Source organism: Leucopleurus acutus (assembly GCF_964270905.1).
Source record: "Leucopleurus acutus genome assembly, chromosome: 5".
Lineage (NCBI taxonomy): Eukaryota > Metazoa > Chordata > Mammalia > Artiodactyla > Delphinidae > Leucopleurus > Leucopleurus acutus.
In genome coordinates, this window is record NC_139147.1 from 141,923,630 (window position 1) to 141,941,848 (window position 18,219).

Below are 18,219 nucleotides of genomic sequence, written 5' to 3' on the forward strand. Positions count from 1 at the left end.
AAAGCCTGTAAAGTTTTGCAAGAACTTTTAAGAATAGTGGAATGCCCCAATACAGAGACACACCAATATTTTCTTGAGATCCTACAACATTAGGAAAGGCATATTCAGGCATGTCTAATGAGGCAGTGTTAACTGCTTTCCAAAGACAAATTACTTTTAAGTACAGTATTAAATGCAACAGAAAGCACACAGTCTACCTCAAACATTCGCAGTAGGGTGTCCCTTATAATAAACGAGAACTTCTGATGCCTTTCAAGAGGAGGTGAAGCTAAATGAAAATCAGATGAACGACTCTGAATATGTTTTATGCTGTAATTCCCTTCATATTTCATATCTGGAAGTTACGGAATAGCACAGAAAATGCAAATACAGCATATGGTAGAAACTAAGAGGGGTTTTAGTTTTAGTTTGTTCTTGAAAATTTTGTTTAATAGTTTTCAGAACAGGCTACTTTTAGTTGTGGAGTCGCATTAAGAAAAGCAAATGATAATTTTTATAGGCGTCACAATCAAATAAACAACATTAGGTTTTAAGATAATTTCATAGAGAAATTCATCTTTGAAGATCAGAGGGCATTATATTCTTGCAAATTATGGAAACCTGTACATGTGGTTTCCTCTGCAATATCCAGTGGATTGTTCACAGAAAAAAGGAGTTTCTGGGATATGTGCACTAGAATTTAAGCTATTTTCAAAAGCATTTCTATCTGGCAGCTGCTTGAGTACTGCCAGTTTGCCTCTTTTATTTTAGTTTTTGCTAATACGAGACAGATTCTACCGATAGAAAATTAAACAGCATTGGAAAGCCACAGGGTCTATTAAAAGAAGTGGACCTTGCACTTGTTTGAATATTGGATATTTGGAAGGCGATATCACTTTGTTTCGTACAGAGTTCATTTGACATGATTGCAGACATGTCCAACTTTAGGGACACCATGGCAAGATAAAGTGTATCAGTTTCTTTATGAGTTTTATATTCTTACAGCTTGTTATGATTACAAGTAGATTCCTTACAGTTTACATGGGTAAGTAAATCTATTAAAAAGAACATCTACAAATCCCAACATATCAACATTAGAGTACTGTCAAAAAAAATCACGGAACTATTTTACTAGTTACCTAAAATAAACTTTTACTATGACGTGCCAAGAAAAAGTCAAATGAGTTTTAAAATCTGAACCTCAGCTGAGGAGAATGATCCCACTTCAAATGCCACAGTGCCTGTCCACCAAGGGGAAGCCTTTACGTATTTTCTTTAGCAAAGAAGCTGACGGTATTCCCTAGGGGCAGTATATATCCACACGCGCGTGCGCACCCACGCTTTAGAGGTAACATACACACAGCCTCAAAACCCAACTCCATCCAGCTTTCATATAGGAAGAAAAAAGTGCTCGGAAATCTCTGCAGTTCAAGGACCCCTTTCGATCACTTAGCAACCTCTCTTTCCTGCTATTTTTAATTTCAGACATTCAGCGTTCGAAGTCGAAGATTTGACGAAGCGGATGCAAAGTGTCCCTTTCAAACACCCCAGAGACAAACACAGAAACTTGGATCAAACGGAAGTAAGATGGTCCCTACCTTTTTTCTGAGAGTACGATGGCGACTGCAGTTGAGAAAAAGTAGGCTTTTCTTCGGTGAAATATTCAGGTTGGCTGTATTGATTCAGGGCCATGTCCAAGTCAGAGTCCTTGCTTTTCTGCACGTTTCCAGGGTAACTACAGGTATAAGGCTGATTCGCTGCCCAGGCCTGTTCCATATATATGTTGTTACTGGGCACAGCCTGAGCGTTGCAACCACTGTAACCTGGACTGTCTTTGAAATACGCGTAATAATCAGTGGCCTGCATGTAGCAGTTGCTGCCGGCAGCTGGGTGTACTTCATAGAGTTCTTGCACACAGAAGTTCATTTTGTTGCCCGGGTTCCGTTTCTACTTTACATATACACACACTCTATGCATGAGATCCCCAGCCCATACCCCCCGAGAGCTGGGCATATACGGCGAGCATCGTCCATCCATACACATGAAAGGAGAAGAGAAGATGAATAAACACCACCCACCACACGGCAACCCAGCCTGCTGTACTTTGCAATAGCACCTGATGTGCTAAAATCCTACTTAGGTGGAGGTGTCTTTGGAGCTGTCCTGCCATTCACACATAGTGGAAAGCAGATTTCTGACTATCGAAGGTCTTAAGCTGTGAATTCAGCTAATTCCCGGGGAAGATGGCAGGCAGGTAGGGATGACCTCCACCCAGCCCGAGGAGTGACAGCGACGACGCTTCTGTGGCTCCGAGGCTGGGAAGATCCATTTTATCTGCTGTGTTTGAACCTCTTTCAACGTGATTAGAAAATGACTACTCACTGTTATGTCATTTTGGTTGACAACTGAAGCATGAAACATTATAAAGACATCTTAGAGACTATGCTTGGATACACAGAAAATCCGAAAATCAATAATCTAGTCTATTAGCACGGACCAGAGAAAATCCAGTAGTAACGAGCCTGATGACTGACTCCAGAACGTTAATCTAGTTCACACAAACGTCAGAGGTTACATCTGTTGTCGAATGTTACCGACGGGCTTTTCAAGCAGGATCCAACCATCTTCCTAATGACACACAGGGTCCACGAGTTTTGAAAACACGCCACGGAGGCCACGTCTGAAAATATCGCTGGTGCTTATAAGTTCTCTTCTGCTCCTGGCTCCTGGTGATTTTCTACATCGTTAGCCTAATCGACATGAAACCTCCAGTTAACTTCACTTTGCTCACTCTGTCTTGGTTGTGTTTGTAAGTGCATGAGGGGGGAGTGTGTGCCGACACCCTAAATGCAGAGCACCCCTCTGTGAGGGCAGTGTTCCTGTTCTGATTGTGGGTAACACTATTCTTAACGGTCGTCTGTGGAAACTGTGTGCAACTATCTTTTTTTTTTATAGTATCCTACCTCTTTCCCCTTTTTTTAAATTTAATTTTTATTTTATATTGGAGTATAGTTGATTTACAATGTTGTGTTAGTTTCAGGCGTACAGCTAAGTGATTCAGTTGTACATATACATATATCCATCCTTTTTCAGATCGTACAACCATCATTTTATTCCCATTCAATTCTGCTTTTGAGATGATCTTCGAGCTTAATTGTGATTTAAGTGGTATTTACGCACTTGACATTTAAAGATAGTGATCCAAAAGGGAAAAGCATTTTCTAGGAGAATCACCATATAAGACGCGAACAAATACCAAGTTAGGGCTTAAAAGCTTGCTAAGATGGCCAGTGGTGTTTTCTCCATGTAGATGATGGTGAGCACGTATGTTCTAGATCATGATTCAGGAAGGGTGGGCACTGCTTTCTTTTCTTTCTTCCTTTTTTTTTTAATTAAGGAATTAAAAAAAATATATATATATATATATTTATTTATTTATTTGACTGTGCCGGGTCTTAGTTTTAGCACGGGGGATCTAGCTCCCTGTGCACAGATCGAACCTGGGCCCCCTGAATTGGGAGCACGGAGTCTTAACCGCTGGACCACCAGGGAAGTCCCGGAAGCTGCTTTCTTTGAAGCTGGAGGTTCTTTCTCTTTCTTCTGGAGACTTAGTTGGCAGGGTTGGCCTAGGGAGGTAACATGTACGTTTGGGTTCCTGTGAAATACCTCTTGGTATTTCCTTCCTAAGGGACCACAGACAAGGTGATGTTGTAATATTTAAGAGTGATACCTCCGCTTTGGACGCAAAGCTCCAGTCAATTGCAACATACAATTCTGGGCAGGCACATAGGACCGGAGAAAGGAGGGTATCACAGCCATTCAACAAACATCTCTAGGGCATCTGTTCAGTGCAAAGCAGGGAGGTGGTGGGAGCAGAGGTGGCGATTCAGAAAGTCAGTCACGGTCCCTGCCACCAAGCAGCTTAATAGCAGGTGTTTTCAACACACAGAGTCAAGTGGACCATTGTCGTGAGTCTGTCAGTGCTGATGATTTTATAAAGGAGCCACGGATTCAAGGGAAGAAGGTTAAGAATTAGAGAACAAGCAACAGATGAGACAAGATGAGGGACTAAACCCAGGCAGACCCCAGGGTGGGTGTTTAGTCATAAGACTCCTCGAAAAACTGCAACTGAACTATAAAACAAGGAAAGGAATGGTCTCCAAATTGGTACATTTGAACCCTGAAAACGAACTGCAGCATCCTAGAAGGCATAAAATTTACCATAAGGAATGAAGAACACAGCTAACACTTTAACAGTGTTTTTACTCTCTGGTTACTCTTAAAACAAATAAAAGATTTATTCGCAAGTGTTTTTAAGAACACATACACATAACATTACAATTAACATTTTCTCCCTACTGAACATGTCAAAACATTTCACTGGAAGCAATGACTATTTTCTGAAAACCCCAGGAAAAAGGATCCAGGCCTTATGTTTTTTGTCTGATCTCATTTATTTATCTCAAATTTCCCAAAACTAATCTGAAAATTAACCTTTCGATAAAGCAGTTTTCTTTCCTGGCAAACGCATATGTTCCAAGGCCTCTTTTTTCTGGTTAGATGCTGCGTGTCACCTCCATCCAATTTTGCAGTTTTGCCCAGTGAATTTCCTGGCTCCCTTTCTGTTTCACTGCAGGCACAAATCCAAGCCATTTTTTGCTTTCCACCAGTAACAGTACCAACTCAAGCCAGAATCTCAAATTTCATTACAAAGGAACACTTCAAAACAATTTTCCGAAATTGCTTGAAAAATCGGAGCTTTCTCCTGTCCCAGAACTGGATCTACATACTGCAGCGAAGAAAGACAGAACAACTCCTGCAAAACTCTTTTTTCCTCTCTCAGTTTTCACTAAACATTTGGAAGACCCCTGAGAGTCAAGAGAATTTTGATTGAATTCAAACAATCCTGAATTCTCCCAGAAATCTTTGAATAGGAAAAAAGTTTCAAAACACGTTTAAGAGAACCCACTTCCTCACTCACTTTTATCTTTTGGAAAAAACAGAACCAAACTTTCTGAAATGCACTCTTGTACCAAGTGGGGTTACTCTTAAGAGTAAACGTGTGAGACTCTGATGATTGTTAGCTGGAAATGAAGTTCAAGTTGAAATACGGCCCCTCACACCCTGACGGAGGCAATCCCAGTGCGGCCACTCACGAATGATCTGGCCTGCTTCTTTGTGAAACCAATAAAGCAATTTAAACACATCATATGTCACAAACGAGGTGAGTTTCAGTAAGACTGTTTTCTTATATCTCTGGATGATGACCCTAATTTAGTTACTGAGAGAGAAGCTAACGAGTTATTTGACCCACAGAGCATCAAACTAACTGAAATAAACTCAGGAGGGCTTTCACAGTTCTCATTAGAAGTGCTTCAGTTGGACTTCCCTGGCGGCGCAGTGGTTAAGAATCTGCCTGCCAATGCATGGGACACGGGTTCGAGCCCTGGTCCCGGAAGATGCCACGTGCCACAGAGTAACTAAGCCTGTGTGCCACAACTACTGAGCCTGGTTCTAGAGCCCACGAGCCACAACTACTGAGCCCATGTGCCACCACTACTGAAGCCCACGTGCCTAGAGCCCGTGCTCCGCAACAAGAGAAGCCACCGCAATGAGAAGCCTGGGCACCATAACGAAGAGTAGCCCCCGGCTCGCCTGTGTGCAGCAACGAAGACCCAATGCAGCCAAAAATAGAAATAAATAAAATAAAATAAATTAAAAAAAAGAAAGAAGTGCTTCAATCAATAATAATTTATTATCTAAATACACCTTTGTCCTTGGCGGGAAGGAAATAACCTAAAAAGATAAGACTAACGATCTTGCTGGGGAAATTGGTAGATAAACAACAAACCCTCAAAGTCTCTGAAGGAGGAGAATTGTTTCTCTCTTTTCTTCTATTTTCAACTGTGTTGATTCTCAAATAAGGCTGAACACTGGAATCACCCACAAACTTTAAAAACACCAGTGCCTAGGGGTCGCCCTCAGAAATTCTGATTTAATCGATATGGGGGTGGAACCTGAGTGTGAGGACTTTTTCAAGTTCCCCAGGTTATTTCACAGGCAGTGAACCTGGAGAACTACTGTCCAAGCCCAGCCCCTCACCAGGTACCAGGGCGTCCTGAGACACTCCTTTTTCTTCCGTTGCAGCTTCACTGCCTATTTCCTTTTGTTTTTCAAAGTTTACCTTCCATATATCAATCTGGCCTCACTGCCCTTGAGTCATCTGGTCAATTAGAGGAAATGGGTCAAGGAGACCCACCAGGACGAACTAAATCCAAGGAATTGTGATGACCATGACATGGGAACACAGGAAGATTCTGCCTTGGGAGCTGGGGATGGCTTTGCAGAAGGGTGACCTGTGAGCTGGCATTTGGAGAGTACGTAGGACTTCAGCAGTGGAGGGAGAGATACGAGAGACTTCTAGCGTCTACTCTAGTGATTGTTCTTCCTCTGCTTTAGTAATAGAACCTCTAAATGTTATTCAGGCACATGGCCCTTGTTTCTCGGTCTTCCTTGCACCTGGGGGTGTCTGTGTGACTAACTTCTGGCCAATGAGATGTAATAGAAGAAATATTGTAAGGCAGATTCCAGGGAACTTAAAAAGACAATTTAAATTGACAACTGGTGCATGCCTTTTGCTTCTTTTCCTTTGTTACTTCTTCCTGCTACCTGCAATGTATATGGGATGGCTGGAGCCCCAGCCACCATTTTGGTCCACGAGGATGAGAGTCATACTCTAGAGCTGGCAGAAGAATGAGCTGGAAGGAGGTTAGGTTGCTGAGGTCCACAGGATTGTCACACTAGCCTAAACTGCTAACCTCTTGGTTTTGGTTTTGGTTTTTTTTTCCTCAAGAAGGAGAAATCAACTTTTTATTGAGCTCATAGTTTTTTCATTTGTAAGACAGAAATAACAGTGCCCACCTCATTGGTTATTGTAAAGATTAAGTGAGTTAAATATAAGTAAAGCACTTAGAAAAGTGACTGGTGTAGTAAGTGATGTAATTATGTATACATAGTATATTTAGCTCTGTCTTGGAATATATTCTCTTCTCAGTCTACATTTTCACTAGGTCAGGAGTCAGTAAGCTTTGGTCTGCAGGCCAAGTATGGCCCTGTACCTGTTTTGTAAATAAAGTTTTATTGGAACCCAGCCATGCTCATTTGTTTACATCTTGTCTGGTTCTAAATCTACTACGTGCTACAATGGCAGAGTGGAGTCCTTGTGACCAAGACCATGTGGCCTGCTGAAAATATTTAGTATGTGGCACTTTACAGAGAAAGTTTGCCGTCTCTGCTCTAAGTGATCTCATCCTGTCTCGTAAGTTTATTTTTAAAAAGTTTATTTATTTTAAAATTTTTATTGAAGTATAGTTGATTGACAATGCTGTGTTAGTTGCAGGTGTACAACAAAGTGATTCAGTTATACATGCAGATGTATCCTTTTCCAGATTCTTTTCCCTTATAGGTTATTACAAAATACTGAATATAGTTCCCTGTGCTATACTGTAGATTCTTCTTGATTATGTATTTTATATACAGTAGTGTGTTATATGTTAACCCCAAACTCCTAATTTATCCCTCCCCACCCTTTGGTAGCCGTAGGTTTGTTTTCTATGTCTGTGAGTCTGTTTTCTTGTCCTTTTTGAATAATAGTTAAATGTGGAAGACAGTCCCAATGTGTATCTCTAGCCCAAATGTCTTCTCTAAAATCTTTTGTCCTGAATCATGTCCTGCTGTCCACTGACACTCATCTTTGCAACAAGTGGACATCTCCAACTCCATGCTTTCTAACACCAGTTCCTCCTGCGGTTCTCCCATCTCAGGACCACCACCACCTGGGGGCTTTAGCCAAAAACCTTGGAGCCCTCCTGGACCCTCACTTTCCCTTCCTACCTACAGCCAATCCATTAGCAAGCTCATTGGTTCTTCCTCCAAAATATATTTTTAATCCAACCACTTCCCTGTCCCAACTGCCATCGCCCTAGACCAAGCTGTCACCACCTCTTCACTGGACTCCCCAGACGGCCTCCTAATGGGACTTGCCCCGTGGTAATTCTTTCTTTCTTTTTTTTTTTTTTTTTTTGTGGTACGCGGGCCTCTCACTGTTGTGGCCTCTTCCGCTGCGGAGCACAGGCTCCGGACACGCAGGCTCAGTGGCCACGGCTCACAGGCCCAGCTGCTCCACGGCATGTGGGATCTTCCCGGACCGGGGCATGAACCCGTGTCCCCTGCATCGGCAGGCGGACTCTCAACCACTGCGCCACAAGGGAAGCCCGGTAATTCTTTCTTGATACAGCAACCAGTTGTGTTTGAAAAACAGCATACCCGATCATGTCGCTTCCCTGCTTAAAATCTTCAGTGGCTTTTCACTGCATTTAGAATAAAATTCCAACTCTTCACCAAAAGGTGTCCCTTCTCCACCTGCCATCAACCCCTTCCCCGCCCCGGCTTCCTCTCATACACTTGACTTCAGCCCAAACGTGCCTGCCGCTCCTCAAGCAGCCCTGCTCTTGCGTGACTCAGGGGAACTCACTGCACGTGCTCTTCTCTGTCTGAAATGCCTGCCCGTTCGGCTCTCTCCAGGTCAGGGCCCTTCTCGTCCTTCAGGATTTAGCTTCCATATCACTTTCTCTGCATTTCAGGGGCCTCTTGACTCCATCACAGGCAGAAGGCCCCTGCCACTCATCACCTATGTGACAGCAGTTGTTCAACCTCTCAGAAAAAAGGTGGAGGACCCTCAGCGCACCCAAAGCTCTGTGCATTTTTAAAAAAGCAAGATACAAGTTGACATGTTGCAATAAATGGACTCTCTTAGGCTTGGAAATTTCCAGTGAGACATCTGTCTGTCTCGCGTTGAGCCAGTTTGCTCTGTTATGTTTTGCCGCTAGAGACAGACCTGTTTATGAAACCTACCTTCATGGAGGTTTGGAATTAGGAATGGGTGTCATCACTGCCAAACATCTCTGCTCCAAGAGAGGTTGTAAAACAGGTAGAAACATCGCCTGCCCGCTGAAGGAGCCACTCAGATTGAGGAAAGATCCCTTTGTAGATATAAGGGGGGGAGCGTCTAGGTCTCACCATTTGAGTGCTGAAAGCGTAGCTAAATGTTAGGGGACATATTAGCGGGGGGAAACGAAAGGGGTGCGGAATAACTTGTTGAGCGTGCACTGTTCGTCTTTTGGTGTGTGGAATCTTCTGACTTGTCCCTCTTTTTTTTTTAAACAAATAAATTATTGTTTTTTTCATTAATTAAAAAAAATTTTCTACGTTTTTATTTATTTATTTTTCCTTTTATTTTGTTTTGGCCTCATCCCTCAGCTTGTGGGATCTTAGTTCCCCGACCAGGGATCGAACCCAGGCCCCAGCAGTGAAAGCACCGAGTCCCAACCGCTGGACCACCAGGGAGTTCCCTGACTTGTTTCTCTTTAAAAAAGATTCCAAATTAGTTCAACTCCGGAGATGAGAGCAGGGCAAGCTCTGGGCACTTTGGGACCACTCTATCTTCAAATGCCCCCCGCCCCTCCCCAAGACAGCTGGGGAATGATGAAGGCTTATACAGAGGATTATACAGGATCCTAGGAAACTGCAGCTAGAACTTCTGAGCTTTGTATTTCCATGTGTATTTTATTTGACTTTTGAGGAAACGAAGTCCCAGAAGGAGAAAGTGACTTTTGTCACACAGTAGGCAGTAGTTATTGGGACCAGAACCCACTGCTGCTTTGCATGTATCAGGCCTCCTACGCCAGCTGGGGCCTTTAGTTTCCCAACCGACTCTAGTGCTTTAGGCTTAAAAGAACTGCCTTGGAGGGAGGGCAGGAACTAGGGGGATTTGACCCAGGCCTGGGCATTGACTCTCCCTCCTCAGAACTTCTACTCCATTATATAAGACCTTGAGTCGATAGGATCATGTCAAACTAACCATTTTGGAACTTTTTCCTTCCTCGGTTCTAGACGTATTCATTGGCGTGAATCACTCTCCCCTCGGTTACTGTACTTCTGTGATCCTTATTAAATGAAAACTGTGGCTGCTGGATTAACGTGCAGATGGCGTTCCCAAAGTGGTCCAAAATATCAGTTCCAAGAGATGCCTTGAAGAAAAAGCAGTTCAAAGAGGTTCTGTGGTCAAGTGAGTTTGGGAAATCGTATATCCTTCTCTTGGAGATTCACCAAAGAAAATGGTTGAACTTTGTTATGACTCTGTATAACTCAGCATTTCCTGAACACACCCAATACTAGAACCCTGTGTATCGTGTAATGCTAGTTACCAGTGTCCCTTGAAATATACTTTGAGAAACACCGAAGTCTGTTCTGTTGAAGATAAGCAGGAGATAACGTTGTCAGTATGGATGTGTCACCTGGAAGAATGGCATTCTTGCTCAGATTACAGACCAAACACAGAAAGGAGGAGCCTGGGAAACGGCCAAGGGCGAGTGTCTTTTTCTTTCGTTTCTACCGAAAAAGAAAACTACTGGCCAGACGAAGCTGGACGGACCCGTGAAGTGCAAATCCTCAGGGGCCACGACAAGCCTTTGGGCTTTGGGATGGAGTCTGCTTTGGCATTTGAGGAAGAGAACTCAAAGCCCTTCTCTTTTAAAACTTCTTGTGCTCTGAATTCCTTTCTAATTTTTCTCCTTTAATAATTAATCAAAACTCTTCCATAGTTCTAACCTGGGGGGGGCCTCTACTGAAGGATACTAAGGAGGGGGGGGGCTCTTGGGCACACTCCGTCAGCAAGCAGAATTTGCTTTTACAAAAATGTGCTTGAAAAAGTGGCAACGTGGTTTCGTAGCACAAAGGGAATGGATTCTGACCTGGTGCAGTGGAAAAGAGACGGCTCCGATGAGAACACTGATGGGGGAACCAGACACCCTTGGGGTGCAAGCTGACGGAAACAGCCCCGGGTGACTGAACTGGGAGATTCCCAAGGAGATAGAGGCTCTCATTAAGGCAGTCCCGGTGGCTTTCTTGACTTGGACACTCTTTCCACGTCTAAGGTTTGGTGGTTGTATGTTTTGTTTCATGCAGATGGAATGGCTGCCCAACACATTTGTGCCAAAGACACCACCTGCCCAGTTACAGCAGCTTTTTACTAGATGAAACAGGCCAATCTATAAGGATGAATGAGTTAAAGAAAACAGTCCTTTGAAGTTCCACAAAGAAGAAAAAATAGACTCCAAAATCCTTAGGTCAGTGGTTCTTAAAATACGGTTCCTGAAGCAGCAGCATTTGCCATCTCCTGGAACTTCGTAGAAATGCAAATTCTCCAGCTCCACCCCAGACCCACTGAACACGGGCACTGGGGGTGAGGCCAGGAGTGCGTGTGCAGACAAGCCCTCCTGGGGATTCTGATCCACGCTCAAGTCTGGAAACGACTGCCCTCCAGGAAGGCTCCAGTGGCCCATAAGCTTGTTCTCTGCCGACTTCCCCAGGCTCACTGGCTGTCCCCTGGAGCCCTGGATTCTCAGAGCTCCTTTCTGCTGCTTCTGTTTCCTGATGCCCCGGCAGGTGTATTGGCTTTTTTCCTTGATCTGAAACCTTTTAGGCCCAATTAACCCAGGAGAAATCGGGTGCTCTGTATGGCCAGCCTAGCTCCACTTTCCCGGCCTCTACTTTGGGTTTTGGTGACCAATCGCTACGGGCGTAATAGCACGTAGCACACGTTATCATTGCCACTCGGGACTCTTGCAAGGAGCATGACTTCCGAGAGCTCCAAGTCTCTGTGTAACCAAAACTGAGGGTCCGGCTGCTCGCCGCTCAAAAGCCAATGAAGAGGCAAGGTTCGTGGAAAGGAAAGGTTGCTTTATTTTGGAGGCCGGCAACCCGGGCAGGTGCGCGGATTCCTGTCCAAAGGCCAACTCCCCTCCCCACCACTGACAGTCAGTGGGCAAGAGCGTTTATAGACAGAAGGAGGGGGCTACGTGCAGAAACAGCACAGGCAGCTCTGACGGTCATCTTGAAATTGGTCATGGGGTGGTCTGATCAGTGTCATCTTGATTGTTTTAAGTACAGTTAGTCTTCAGTTCCAGGGTCGGTTGGTTCCCATTTCCTTGAGGCCAGCTCTCGGAATTGTGGCAGCTTATGTTATGCCTACAGCCTGGTCATCATGTCGTTAACGTCTTCCACCTGATGGGGGTTTTAGTATCTACAAGACAGCTCACAGGAGAGGGCTCAGAACATTACCTATAGCCCTTGAGGAGGTACTAAAGGGCCTTGACTTTGCTTAATGACTAAACTATTATTATTTGGTCTCCTCTGACTGTCTTCCTTTGTTTCTGCGTTTTCTCACTTGTTTGAGTAAACTTATTCTTTGGTTAAATTGTTTCCACAGACAAAAGGCGGGCGGAGGACATGGGGAGGAGGGCCATAGCGTCCTGCTCCGTTTCATCTGGACTCAGTAGTATCGTACCTGCTTTCACTTACCCCCATGGCCACACCTGCTGATGGTGTTCCAGAAACTTCTACATCATACGCCCCCTCCATCTCTGGTCAATTCTTTCCAGTCTTCTTCAAGACATTGCTCCTCTTTCTGCCTTTAAAATCGGCTTTCCCTTTGGTTTATCCCGAACCTTCTAACCATGCGGTTCTCACCAGGTGACCTCATCAAGGTCCACATCTCTGACTACTGCCCCGTGCACTGGTGGTGCTTCATTGTGGACCCCAGGCCTGCGTGTCCAGCCACCTGCCCTCTCCCCAGATGCCTCCACGGTACCCCACGCACCGGGACTGAACTTCTCTAAGAGTCTTATTTAACCCTTATGATGGTTCTTCAGGGCAGCCATGGCCATCCACGTTTTTTTTTTTTAATAGATTAAAAAAACCCATCTATTTGTCCAAAGTGGCACAGCTGGTTATTTGAAGAGGCGGGATTCAAACCCAGATCTGTTCTAGTAGAAACTGCCCGCTTATACGTTTCCTTGCAGCTTATTCATCTCTCTCTGAGATAATGTTAAATTATTATCTGTGATCCCCAACATCTGGTCACAAAGGTCGGACGAGTCCAGGCTGCCACTGTCTTCAGGAAACTCCCCACCACTTCTCTTTAAGAGAAAAGTCGGGGCTTCCCTGGTGGCGCAGTGGTTGAGAGTCTGCCTGCTAATGCAGGAGACACGGGTTCGAGCCCTGGTCTGGGAGGATCCCACATGCCGCGGAGCGGCTGGGCCCGTGAGCCACAACTGCTGAGCCTGCGCGTCTGGAGCCTGTGCTCCGCAACAAGAGAGGCCGCGATAGTGAGAGGCCCGCGCACCGCGATGAAGAGTGGCCCCCGCTTGCCACAACTGGAGAAGGCCCTCGCGCAGAAAGGAAGATCCAACACAGCAAAAATAAATTAAATAAAAAATAAAAAAAAAAAAGAGAAAAGTCGGCGAACCCAACAGGTTTCTATGTCTTTAATGTTACTCTGACCTTCCAATTCAATCCCAGGGGGATTGGCTGTCCAGGAGAATCGAAAACATGTCACCTCTTCCCTCTCCCACCCTCATCCTGGCTTGAAATCACACTCACTTTTCAGGAAAAAGTTTAAAGCCTTAGAGGTCCTTCATAACATGGCCCTGGACTGTTTTTTATTCCTCTCTCTTGCTGTTCACTCAGACAACCTGAACTCTGGCATTTCTAGTTTTGCTGAATAGCACCTCTCCCCATGCCTTGGTCACACCCTGTGCCCTTCCCCTACCTTATCTCTATTCCATACAAGCCCTGTGAAATGCCTTGCATGGAGGTGCTATCATTTAAGCCTCACGACACTTTTGTAGGTACATATCATCGTTCCTATTTTAGAGATGAGGAAACCGAGACCTGGAGAGGTTAGGTACTTGCCCAAGGTCATAGGGCTGATCAGGGGTGATTTCAATGCAGGTTTCTTGGGCTGCAAACCCCATGTTCATTTCCAAAATACTGTGCCTGCACTAAGAATATTTCCTTTCCACGCACTATAGCCGAAATAATTATTTACATTTATGTTTCTACCTTTGTTCTTTTAAAGTCAATGCATAAATTACAGATAAAAGGATAGTGCCTTATCTCCTGGATATTTAAGTCAATTTAGGGGTTTACAGTAAGCATATAATAATTGCTTAACACAGGAACGAATGGATGGGAGTGGACAATGGCTGAATGACCTAAAAATTATAATCCTGCAGATGGTGAGTTACGATGCATTTTCTCCATGCAAACAGGATGACGTGTTGGAATACGGTATGTGGATATAAAATACGCCTCTTGTTTCCTGCCTCTATGCCGTCAGTAGTTTACATTACTACATTACTGTAGGACTACAATAACCCGGCAGGCAGTGATTCTTCGCAGCTTGTTAACTGTCCTCCTTTAGGGGCCTAGAAACTTAACCATGCCAGACAAGGGCATTTATATGCTCAGAATATTTCTTGACGGATGCTTAGTTCATGAAATTCTCTCTCGCATATTGGAAAATAATGTATCATCTGATTTTAGCCTGAAGTCAAGATTTGTTCCATTTAAGTTTTCGAGTCATGCATTGTAGTGCTCAAAATTCCCAGACATTTGTGCAATGTCAAACCCTCTCTTCCACAGCATTTCCAATGGATGGAAGAGTGATGATGAATGATGGACATTCCAGCACAATGTCTGGCATCTAAGAGTTCCCAGCATGAAGATCAAGGGTTTTATTCTGACTGCTGTTTCCTAAGACCAAAGACAAATCATAAAGTCTCCTTGTGCTTTGAAGGAATGAGATAATATTCGAAAGGAGATCGGCATCCAGACCAAAGGACAAATGCATGTACACAAAAGTGAATACAGAATGGCACTCTTAAGGCTGGAGACTGAAAAGAAAAAGGAAGGCTTGTAAACTATATTTTAGGCCGTGGTTATCAGCATTGAATTCTTCTCTTTTCTAAGCCAGCAGTGCAATCTCTGCTCTTTTTCATGAATGAGCATTGGATTCGAAAGCAAATCTTTCCTGACTGTAGTCTGACGAAGCTTGGGCATCATAATCTAGAGAACATACCATAAAATTTCCGTTTGGGCATAACTTCAATTAGAGCCCTGGCTAAATAATGGTGATAACATCTACTGCGTGCTGCCTTCATAACCGAACAACCAGACTGGTGGGGGAGGTATTCCCATTCGTTTGACAGAGTGGAAAACCGAGGAGATGGTTTTCTCACTATGATGTAGTTACTAAGGGAAGATGTTAGTATTGAAGTTTCAGCTCTTGAGTTGCTATTCTAGAACTTGCTTGTCTCACTTCCCCACACTGCTTTTCTAAGTAGAGAATCATTTTATGTTTTGAAAGTTCTGGGCAACTAAGTATGTGTTTCAACACAAATTCTAAAATCACTGTGATGATTTAGCTGTTTTTCCAGAGATGTGCCTAATTTAATGCTACTTCATAAATTTATATTAATATGTTTGTTTCCCTCTATCCTGAGAAGAAAAAATTGTCCTTTAACATTTTATGAATATCACTGTTGCTTTGCATGAATATCACATAGCCACTTATTTTATGTATGCTTTAATTTAATCACCCACAGTGCGTAGATTCATTTCCCCTTAATTTAATGTATTAAGATGATTATCTCATTGTAATTCACACGGATGGACTTGGTTTGAAAAGTTGAATGCTTGTGTGAATGGAATGGTTTTGACATTTAACAGCTATAGTATACTTTCTTTATTCTAGAGTAACATATCAGAGATTAATTTTATAACAAATTTCCCTAATAATAGGAATAATGAGTGAATGATTGAGTCATTTGCATTTACTTTGCTTTTTCACCTTGAAGAACAACTCATGCAAAATCTAGATGCTGCCACAATGGATGTCAACTTCAAAAGGGTGTATTCTTTGTTCACTAAAGGCTTCAGTTCTTCACTTATACTTGGAAGTATTATGAAGAATGATTAAAGGTAAAAAGTTCAGATAAAGTACTGACACATGCAACAGTATTTTGGATGAACCTCAACAACAGTATGTTAACTGAAAGGTGTCAGTCTTATTGTATGATTCCACTTTTGTGCAGTGTCCAGTAAAGGCAAATCCGTACGGACAGAAGGTAGGTGAGTGGTTGCCAGGGGCTGGGTCCAGGAATGAAGAGTAGCTATACATCAGCTCAAAGTTTCTCTGAGGGTGATGGGAACGTTCTAAAATAAGGTTGTGGTCATGGTTGCACAATTCCGTAAATAGACTAACAATTATGGAACTGTACACTTAAAATAGGAATTTTATGATACACAAAATATATCTCAACAAAGCTTTGACAAACTAGATGTGAGATTATAAATAAATAACTTGAGGTAATTAAAATTTTTGTCAACAGACAGAAAATTAATAAGTTCACATCATTTATATATCAATACTATTTATATAACATACCGTGTACGTTATTTTCCTAGACTTAATGGAGGATACACCACAGGAGGAAGACATGATTTTCCTCTGAAGTTTGCAACCCAACTAAAAGAACATATCAATAAGCAGAAGACAGTATCTCACCACCAGTGTTAGGTGAACAGGGAAGAAAACGGAATTCTTATTTCCAAAACAATGTAGGTTAGATTCTTTTTTTTTCTCTAAGATAAATGCCAACCAATAGAATTTTCATCATTGTTTGGCCATAAACAGGGTTGTGCTCATTTCAGGTCTCAACTCAAAGCTCTTCCAACATTTCTCTTTGGAAATCCCACGCAGGAAGCAGGGTGTCTCATCAAACTTCTTATTCTCAGCACACAGTACAGTACTAGGCACAGAGAACACACTAAAAACATTTCTGATGTAAATCAAGATAAAATCAGAGTCACTGGAGGATCAAACAGGCATGTTTAAAGCCACAATATGATACGGCAGAGCACAGGAAGTACTTTAATTAAATTTCATGACAGCATGAGAAAGAAATGATTCATTGTGAGTGGAGAATCCCAGAGGAAGTGATATTTGAACTGGGCCTTGAAGGATGAGGGGTATAAAGGAGGATTTGTAAACGTTTTCAAAAATAGGATCTTCTTCATGCTGGCACCCTGAGACCCAGATCTAGAACTGGTCTAGACAGAACTCGAAATTCTTCATTCTATTTCAAATGTCAAAATAGTCTAGAAAGATACACTACAGGTATCAAGATTAACCTAAAACATACCCCAATCTTAGTGGTTCTGTAATTTACTATGGTTTGAATCGTGGAAAGGAAAGAAAGTCCAGTTAAACGTGAGAAGAGACCGAAGAGGCAGCCGTCTATTTGCTCTCCTCAGAAAAGCCTTCAGAAGGCAGAGAATCTGCTTTCTGTCCCAGGTCAAAGAGGGGTGACCCCCAGGTAAGCATCATCCTGTCATTCCAACCTTAAGAAGGTCACTGGTTAGAAAGAAACAAATAACTTTTATTCTGGAGACATTCACCCTTAGAACACTGAAGGACTCAGGCATAGGGAACAGACTGGTGGTTGTCAAGGGGGAGGGGGTTGGGGGAGGGATGGAGTGGGAGGTTGGGATTAGCAGATGCAAACTATTATATACAGGATGGATACACACCAAGGTCCTATCGTATAGCGCAGGGAACGATATTCAATATCCTGTAATAAACCATAATGGAAAAGAAAAAGGGAAAAATAAACACAAGAGGACTCACACAAAGATGGAGGTGGTTTGGAAGACTGGAAACTATTTCTGAATCACGTACTTCAAGTTAAATTTTTATAGGAACAAACATCGGGTGATACAGCAATTTTTACTTTTTGTATTTTTGCCCAACACGCACAATCTGATTCTAATCATGAGGAAACACCAGTCAAACGGAGGGACATTCTAGAAAATAATCAGCCTGCATTCTTCACAAATGTCAAGTGCTATGAAAGACAAAGAAAGGTTTGGAACAGATCAAAGCAGACCTAGGCAGACAGAAACTAAGTGAAAGGCGCACTCCTGGCCTGGTCCTGGCCCGGAAAACAAGCTGGTTTAAGGAACAGCGGTGGCAAAGCCCTGTCGGGAATGAAGTCGGGAGCTAGAGACACGCCCCCTCTCAGTCCTGCTCTCAGCCTTGACCTCTCCTCTGTGGGAGAGAGGGGTGAGGAGTGACAGTTTGTGAAATTTAAATAAAGTCCGTAGGTTAGATGATAGTACGCCTCCATGTTAAATTACCCGATTTTGATCATTGTACCACGGTTTTCTAAGAGAATTTCTTTGCTTTCAGGAGACACACTGAAGTATTTAAAGGGGCATGATGTCTGCAACTTAAGTCTTAAATGGTTCTGAAAAATGATACTATGTATATAGGCAGAC

At 43.1% G+C, this 18,219-nt stretch overlaps 1 protein-coding gene across 16 annotated transcripts in view; it reads right to left on the bottom strand.

Annotated features, from left to right (window-relative positions):
- The window catches only part of THRB (thyroid hormone receptor beta), a 393,807-nt gene that overhangs the window by 43,080 nt on the left and 332,508 nt on the right, over positions 1–18,219 (bottom strand). Inside the window, exon 1 of one of the 16 annotated variants that reach the window (XM_082840493.1) lies at positions 1,578–1,959. The exons of the other annotated variants lie outside the window; for them this stretch is intronic. Coding sequence (XP_082696619.1) covers positions 1,578–1,905 — 328 coding nt within the window. The 5' untranslated portion in view covers positions 1,906–1,959. Of the gene's footprint in view, positions 1–1,577; positions 1,960–18,219 lie in introns of those variants that run through there. 16 annotated transcript variants of the gene reach the window in all.